The following is a 9,247-nucleotide window of genomic DNA, read 5'->3' as shown; positions in this document are numbered from 1 at the left end:
CAAAAAATATTTATAGCCACCTTTCCTTTTGCTCTCTTATTTTATCATCAGAGGAACCCTGTAAGGTCAGCTAGTGAAGTTCATGCCTGGGATTTGAACCAGAACAGATCCAAGGAAATCAATTTATTTAAGCAAGTCAGTGAGCCATGACATGACCAGATACCACCACCCTCTGTAAAATGCAAACTTTAAGTGGGAGCAAGTTGAGTGTGGCTTCTCTAGAGGCCATAAAGAAATTAATGAGGGTGATAGAATGGACTCAACAGTATACAAACATGGCTGCCAATATGCCTTCATTCAGTTTTAATATGTCCATTCAGTTTAGTTACTAGTTGCTACCATAGAGCAGAACAATCCTTACAAGCATTGTATAAAACAAAAAACAAACAGAACTAAACACCCAGAGGTCTGTATAGGCAAGATGCTGAATGCGGCTTATATACGTTTTCTTCTTAACCAGATATCAGTAATCCAGACTGACAGAATGTTGGCTCCTGCCACTTCTCTCATCCCCACAGTCTTGCTCCACCATACTTATTTTCTGTTATGGTGGTATGAAAAATGAGAGTGCAATTGGCATTAAACAAATTAGTTAATTTTTAGTTAATACAAAAGACAGACAATATTTCACGAAATACATAGGTCTATTACAAATAAAAGCTAATGAGGCATTGCGGTCCATCCAATTACTTGATGTTATTTTTCACATTCCAGAGGATGAGATGGTTGGATAGTGTTCTCGAAGCTACCAGCATGAGTTTGACCAAACTGCGGGAGGCAGTGCCTGGCATGCTCTGGTCCATGGGGTCACAAAGAGTCGGACACGACTAAATGACTAAACAACAACAACAATTTTTCACATTCAAGGCCGCAATCTTGCCTGGAAGTAAGCTCCAATGAAACCAGTGGGACTTGCTTCTGAGTAAACATAACAGACAAGACTCACAGTTTAACTGTCCTTCAAGCAACCAAAACCAATGGCCATAATCAAAAACATCTTCAGAAATTAAATGAGCAGCTTCTTACTCTGTACTGCTGAAAACAAAAGCTGTTTGATATTTATGAAGATTCCCACATAGAGATGGAGCTGATGAAGCCATTTAAACAGCAACAGTGAACCTCTCCTCTCAACCTTACAGGAAGTTGGGTTCTCAGAATTATCGAGGTTGTATATTGCAACTCTGCATATGTATATCACTGCTTTTCGAAGCACAGCATTTCTTAGCACTGCTTTGAGAGGCAAAGGCTCAAGAATTCATTTTCTAAAACGTTTGAATGTTTTCTTCTTTCCTTTTTTTGTCACAGTAAACACTTTCAGGGATTTCTACTTTGAACAAAAAAAGTTTTGTTCCTCTGTTATCTTGACATTGCACATTTCTTTATTGTGCAGTAGCTAATAACTGCAAATCCTGTGTGTAAAAAAAGAATAGGCTACTTTCAATCTGTGGAAAGTTTGACCTCAAGGGCATAGAAACTGTTGACTCATTGTTTTTACTGCATATACTATTAGCCCTTTGTCACATTCTGAGAATGACATCATCTTCATCGCAGTTAGTAGCAGGTACTGGGTAAATTAAGAGCCCTCTGCTTTGCCAGGTTTTTTTAAAGGGTATACTTCTCAAATTAACAGTATATTTCTAGTTCCACCACTTTAGGCTATTATTTCTGACTAATCACATGTAGGAAAAGCTTGTAATCAGAATAGGAGTTGCTCAGAGTTTTCACCCTCCCCCACTGCGCATTCTGTTGCAAAGATCTAGACTTCTAGGCATGTTGCCAGGGAGAGCAAGGACTGAAGGATGAGTGCAATTGTCAGCACTTGCCTCTGCAAAAGAGGGTGGGATTTGAGAGAGGAGAGGGTGGGATCTGGTGCAGAGGGGACTAGGTCTGTACCCTCTTCATGGCTGAGCAGCAGCAGCAGCACACCCTGAGCTCCTCCCAGGATCTGTTTATTTGAAGCACAAATGCATTCCAAATTCTTGCTGGTCTCTGCATTAAAATGTAGGCAGAATCAAAAGAGGGAGACTTTCTCAAACAATGCACATGCTATGTCATATAGCAGCTTGACAGCAGTGGAAAGATACTGAATTCCAAAGGCCCAAAACTTGAAAAGGATATGGACAGTGCCTTAGAGCCTTGTTTTACCCTTAATTTAACATGTCGTCCAAAAATTACATTAAAGAATGTTATTTCAGGTTGCCTGGTCAAAAAGTGAGTCAAAATAGGAAATGCCAATTTTATGGTTACCCATAAAAGACTTACTTTCTCTTGCTGGTGAAGATTTAACGTGAGTGAAGCTTGGGAACTCTGTGACAAATAGCCTGCTTAAAACTAAAAGTCAATCTAGAATGCCAAATCTAAAAATCATAGTGAGATTGGTGCTAAGTTGCCATTTATGCAGAGACATTTTTTCATGGAAGGAGCCTTTGAAGATCTTAAACTTCAGTGGCAATTCCACCAACATATTTTGCTTTATTCTAATACTTAATTCAATGATGACTCTTAACAGCTGAGGCTATTAGCAGCACTTTGGCAACTTTTAAGTTTTTCTGGCATAATCCCAAAATAATGGTATAGTTTGAGATTTCTTGTCTAAAAGGCTATTAAATAATTTTGCATAGGTTTTGTATCCCACTTCTGTCAAAGGAAAAACAGTGCTCTAGACCAATAATTTAATTATACAATGACAAGATTTGGAAAGGGCCTAAATAAGTAGCTTCTTTATTATTATTATTTTTAAGCAGGAGGTTTGCTAAACAGAGGTTAACTGAAAATGTGTGTGAGAGCATGTGCATAAGTTACTGTGGCAGTTGTGTTCCCTTAGCTGTAAACTGAATAATATACCAGAATGTGGGGGGGGGGGGGACTGCACTCATTTTAAAATATAATGTTGCTTCCTCTTTCCTGAGCACTGAGACATACTGGGCAGCCTTACTAGAGTCAGTTTCCTTCAAAAGAGACAGAGCAAAAATATTACAGTATCTTTAAAATGGTTTATTTACAGATTTGCAAGTAAGTAAGGTATGATGAAAATAAAGCAGTAAGCACAATATTCATAAGGCAGAAGACAATCACATCTCAACTACTGGCTTACATCGCCTGTAACTGCATCCTTTTTAACCTGCCAAAATGGAAGAAAGTATTCTAACTTCAAGAAAGTTAACTTGAAGTGCTTTGCACCACACAGAACTGTTAAGAGCATCAGGTGGAAGTTCTGTTTGCAACATCCTTGTCTTGGCCACGATACCATTTAAGGCAAGTTCTTAATAAGTGAACGCTCCTTGGAGTTAACATCTGTGCATGGGCTTTTGGTATAAAACTAAAATACTAAGATTTAAGCATCACTCCCTTTCTCTCATAGACATCATCTGAAACACGGTAAATTAGTCTCTGAATGCAATTAATAATATTAACATGATAATAATTCCTTTCTCCTTTTCTTTTTTACTGCATTAAATTTCTGTCCCAGACTTTCAGCACACAAGATGCTTCACTATAAAAAGATCATGAAGAGCAAGAAACAGCAGAAACAATATAAATAAAAACTTGATAGGACAGAACTGGTAAAAAAACAACAAAAACTTTCACTGTGACTTAAAAGGTCTAAAAGGCCTGGGAGAATGAAAATATATTTGCCCAGCACAATAAAGACAAAAAAGTAGGCCCTAGGGGCAAGAGCTCGAACTTTCTAAAGGCATGGTGCTACAACTGAAAAGGCCCTTTCCCCAATCCTCATGCAAAGTATCTCAAAAACTGAAAGCACCTGCAAGAGAGCCTCAAATGACAGGCACAGAGATTAGCACATGGTTTGGGGTTTGACCAAAAACAGTCTGGGCTGCCTTTCTAATCAAGCAATGCAGTGATCTCTTTTGCTCAACTAGCTGTTGCTTTGACATGAGAGTGAGAAGGACAAATTCCAAAGCTAAATAATGTATGAACGTTATGCAATAGGGTGTTATCCTGACCCAAATGCAGATATGTTTGTTTGCAAAATGGCATTGTATGCAGCTAGAACTACTGTATACAGGAGGGAAAACATGCAGTAACAGGCTTCTAAATCAAGGGACAGATGGGGATGCTTATCATAGTCTATCAGGTGCTCTAGGGTGCCAGAATGTACCGAATGAGGTTCACTGCCCCATTTGTGCAGGCAGGGGTGACAACGAGGAAGGCAGAAAGTTCCCCAGCAGCCCCCATGTTTTTCAGGCCACATGTGTTTCTCGATAGCAGCTGTGTTCTGTTTATTATCAACTGTACTATGAGGTACAATATGTGATATTTAAAACGCACTGCTTTTTGTAATTTAATAATGAATAAATACAAGAAGGGGCCATTGAACCTTGCTGTGGCTCTCCTCACTCCTGTACTCTAACCCTGTTTAGGGAAGCTTTTAATGTTTGGTGTTTTATTGTATTTTTAATATATTGTTGTAAGCTGCCCAGAGTGGCTGGGGAAACCCAGCCAAATGGGCGGGGTATAAATAAATTATTATTATTATTATTATTATTATTAACAACCCTCTCCTTACCCCCCCCCCCCAAACCCACTGGCAATTCTATTCCAGAGTGTTTTTCCACATACACTGGGCACTGCTTTGTGTACATTTGACTACTTGTAAATCACATAATTAACAATACATGCACAACTATGGAACAGGACTTTTTACATTTTCATTTCTCTGTATCTCTCTCCGTGAGGGTCCATTTATGTGCATTTGGTATACAAAGAGGGTAATACTGCCTTCATCTGATGAAGTGATTTCTTGTCCGTGAAAGCTTATGGTACAATAAACGTTGGTGTTTAAGGTGCCCTAAGATTATTTTTTTGTCTCCTAGACTAACGTAGTAGTACAGAACTATATCTGCTCCCGTGAATGGCATCAGTTATAGAATCACAGAGTTGTAGCGTTGGAAAATACCATGAGGGTCATCTAGTCCAACCCCCTACAATGCAGGAATCTTTTGCCCAATTTGGATCTCGAACCCAGGACCCTGAAATTTAGACTCTCTTGCTCTACCAACTGAGCTACAGGTGACTTAATTCTCATTCAAATTGTGAACATATAACTATATTCCAAAATGGGCTGGGCATATTATATCTTATATCAACACTATTCCCCCTCTAGGGAAGACCTATGAACATACTATGGTAAAAGCTACTGCTCTTTGTCTCTAGCCATAAAGGGATACATATTAAAGTAAATAAGATAGTACCTAATGTACTCAAAACACCATTGTTGTTTTCTAATATCTGGTTCCATACACAAATAGGAGGTAAGTACCACTTATTTTAATGGAACTTGCTTCTAAAAGCAAACATGCTTAGAGCTATAACCTAAATTAGAAATATCATAGCTTGCCCCCCCCCACCTAAAAAATACTGTTTACGTTAATCCATGTTGTAATCAATATTATCAAATGATAAATGCAGGCTTCAAAATGCACTACACTACACTTAAAAGAGGATAGGAATCTGGATCTCAAATAGGTGCTTTACCCCCCTTTTGCAGCTTTGTTTGCCAGGAGACAGCTATGAACAAGTAGAACTGAGAACCCCATCAAGTGGAAATTCTATTAAACTGTTTTTATTATTATTAAATTGGGCTTTTGCTAACCCACTTTCTTTTTCTTATTGGAAGACCTGTTTAAGAATGGACTGTACGGGATACTGAGGAAATTTTAATTAATAGTCCAATAGTTCTGCTTTTCCTCCCTTAACCACTGGAAACTTTTCAAACATAATGCATTCCTTGTTCAGCAGCAACCCAAAATAGAAATAACAACTGATATTTGAATAGACAGTACTGCCAAGATGCAGTCTCTATGATAATCCTGGATATAAGATGTCACCATGCAAAACAGATGCAGGATCACCTTTGTACTAGCACACATGTAGGAGAAAATGCCCTTGCCAAGGACATAAATAGGGCCCAAATGCCATGTATTTCATTTAGTATGAAACTGAACAGGAAACTTAAAATTCAAGGCCTGAAATGGTGTTTCCTACTTAAAGCTCCAGTAAAATGGCTGTTACTTGAATATAACTGTTTTTGCTCTCAGTTTCAGAAACAGGGGATAAGAAAAATTGAATTACATGTTACACTATATTGTTGTCTAAACTCTGAAAAGAATTCCAACTGCAAGGTTGTGGAGCTTATCATCTTAAAGGCAACTGTAGAGTTCTTCAAATGTCAGCTGCTGCAGCACTGCAGTAAAACTAAATATTTCCTTAACGCAAGTCAGCACGCTCCAGTACTGACCTTTAATACCAACCTTTCTCCTCCCATGCCTTGAATCCGTTAGCTGAAAATCCTTATGGTTATAAAACACTTAATTCTGAATATTGGATTGTATTTTCATCTCCCCCAGGGCTTATGTTACATAAATGATTGCTACCTTTATTGAACTATAGTATAGTAAATAAGAAAAGAACACCAACGCTGTGCTGAATAAACCCCTAAATCTGTTATTTAAGAAGTAGCAAAAATCGGAACCCCAGAATACTGACTCTTCAATGAAAATGAAATTTAACTAGGAGCACTGAATTAATCAATTGAGCTTTCTGCTTACTTCTCGGTTGCAATGCCGTTGAGAAGATAGGCTGAAGAGAATAGGTACACTCTCTTCCCAACAGCTTATAGTCTCCGTGCTTTGAATATTTCCCCCAGATGTAACATTATGTCAGTTGGTGCCTTAAAAAGAATAGGCACTACCCTCTGGTATTAATCTGTTTTTTTTTAGATTTTTTGGGGGGAAGCTCAAGTCCCAAAGCCATTAAGGGGTATGGAAATGTGCATGTTTAATAATGACCTGCTTCTTAACACTGTTTCTCACTTTAAAAGGTGATGCAACAATGAAAGCTTGCTTAGAGTGATATTTGACAGTCAAAACCTAAAACTGCATTGGCTACATCCAGGTAATTCAAAGGTGCAAAAGCCTTGGAATCTTATTTGTGGTTGCTTTCTAAAAATGGCCTGGCATGAGATCCCACAGATTTTTAACCACCCTCCATTCCTTTCAGCACCCCATTTGGCTCTTATCACTTGGGCATCGTCTTCTCGGGATAGTGACAATGACAAGCGAGCATATTTCATCTGGCATTTGAACTGAGAGGGTTCCCCGCTGTTTATTAACTTGGCACTAATGCTGGGCGCAGAATTTGACATAAGCAAGTTAACCTGACTTCCAGGGATGGCTGCTGTTTCATAGGCATGTAATATTATGGTTTGATGACATCATATTTCACATGTCAAATCAATATTAACGTTTGTAGGTCAATTTTATTATTATTATTATTATTATCTGTAAAGCCAGAGTAACTTTAAAATAACCAAAATCAGAAGAATACCTCACTTGCCGCAAACCTGAAGACAACGCTGGTTCCTTTCTCTCTCCACGGGATGAACCAGCCTCGAGCAAGGAGAGGCTGCCGCCGCCGCCGCTGCCTGGCATCTCTCATAGTTGGCTTTGGCTTTCCCAGGAGGAAGAGGAGCAACTCCCGCTTCCCAGAAGTGCGCAAATGCCTCCTCCACGGCACTGAAGGAAAACGGCGGAGGGATGGAGTTTCTTCTTCAGAGTTTCCGGCGTCTTTGGCTTGGCTTGGCGCGGAGCGAGGGCGGGAGGGGAATAACAACCTCTCGCCCTATCCTGCGTGGCAGCAGGTTGCAGAGGCGACCTGGGAGCTCCTCGCAGCCAGGTGGGCCAGGCCAGAGGCGAGGCGCGGCGCGCGGCCTCTCTCCCTCGGGGGTCTCTCCTGCCTCGAAGAAGGGGCTGCAGCTCCCTCACGCCGGGCAAGGGGCGGAGGGGAAAGTCCCGCACACACCAGAAGGGCGAAGCCCGCGGAGGAAAGGCCGGCAAAGCCCGCGGAGGAAACCCAATAAATAAAATCGGCGAAGGCGCGGAAATTTAAAAATGTTTGGACAGGAAGAGCAGGGGAAAAGAAACCGTCAAGGGGAGGGACGGGGGGAAAGTAACGGTCCAGAGGCTGCCTCTTCTCCTCCCCTTCGGCCGCTCGGCTTCTGGACACGAGTCGCGGGTGGGCCCCGTCTTCTGCCCTCGCACCACCGGCCACACGACCACCGCCCGCCGCCGGCAGATTCGCACCAGGAGGCGCGAGAGGAGGGAAGGAGGCGCGCGGCGGCGGGCGCGTAGGCCATGTGAACACCGACATTTTGAGCGCCTTGCCTCTGGGCCAGAGCGGCTCTTGGGGAAAGAAGCCGGCCTGCCATGACGGGGTGGGATCCTGCCCCCCACCCGCTTACAAAAAAAACAAACAAACGGATTTATTAAGCGGGATGCAGGTTTCAGGAGCGCCATAGGCGGGCAACTGTTGGCTGTTATTCCTGCGCCATACCTGGGACGAGGAGCAGCCTGGTGGAACCGCTAAAATTACGCACGTCTCCTTTGCGGGCGGAGAGCACCCAGGAAGGGCGAGGGGTGTGGATTTGTTCAAATGCTTGGGAAGCTGCACGTTTTCAGTTTTGTGATCGAGCAGCGCGCCGTTGCCAAGCCTGTCAGGAACCTGGACATGAACTTTATATGCCACCCGGGCAGCGTTATTATGCGCGCTTACACCCCGTGTGATCTAAGGGCTGCTAGGTGTGCTGAATGTGCATTGGATCGCTGCCCGTTTTACCGGAGCATGCCATGTATTGACTCCCACGCACACTCACACCCAGCCTTAATCGCTCCAGATTTGACTTGCACCTCCATCCTTTTATTTAGAAGCAAGTGGCGTTGCATTCAGCTGAACCTGCTCCCACTAAGTCAGCTTCCCCTAATCCTAAACACACTTTCTTGGCAGGAAATCTTGTCGAAATAAATGCCACTTACTTCCTAAGGCTAAGCCATAGGAGTCCACAGGACTTTTCTGACCTCATTTGCTCTCCCATGGAAGGAAGTTCTGCGGAAATCTATTGGTCCTGTTTGTAAACGCTTTTCCTGATGGTGCTTTCTTGAAAGTAAGTTTAATGGAAACTTTTGCTAGTTACTTTCCAAGACTACAGGAGTTATCTTGTAGCAGGCACACGCTATAGTGCGTGCACGCACACACCCCTCCGCCCAGCGCATCGCAGCCAATTGACATTTTCTTCATCCCTATCTATATTATTAGACTGTTTATTAAACATTAACCACGACATATGTATTCGTATTCGATTTCAGTGTGTGTGTGTGTCGGATATTTGGTTCCAAGGATCAGCACGCTAAAATAAGCACCTCTTGGGCCACGATTCTGCGCATACTCTAAT

The 9,247-nt window shown here is 41.9% G+C and overlaps 1 protein-coding gene across 3 annotated transcripts in view; it reads right to left on the bottom strand.

Moving 5' to 3' along the window:
• Positions 1-8,399, bottom strand: part of LOC310709628 (uncharacterized protein) — a 37,868-nt gene extending 29,469 nt beyond the window's left edge. The window contains exon 1 of one of the 3 annotated variants that reach the window (XM_083509528.1): positions 7,348-8,399. Coding sequence is in view for 1 of the 3 variants with exons in the window: in XM_083509525.1 (XP_083365651.1) it covers positions 7,353-7,458 (106 nt within the window). In the remaining 2 variants the exon portion in view is untranslated. The remainder of the gene's footprint in view (positions 1-7,347) is intronic. The other 2 variants (XM_083509527.1, XM_083509525.1) reach the window with 2 other exon arrangements.
• Between the last annotated feature and the right edge of the window lie 848 nt (positions 8,400-9,247).

This window comes from Podarcis liolepis, assembly GCF_965112155.1.
Source record: "Podarcis liolepis genome assembly, chromosome: 6".
NCBI lineage: Eukaryota > Metazoa > Chordata > Lepidosauria > Squamata > Lacertidae > Podarcis > Podarcis liolepis.
This window is presented reverse-complemented; position numbering and strand designations above follow the sequence as displayed.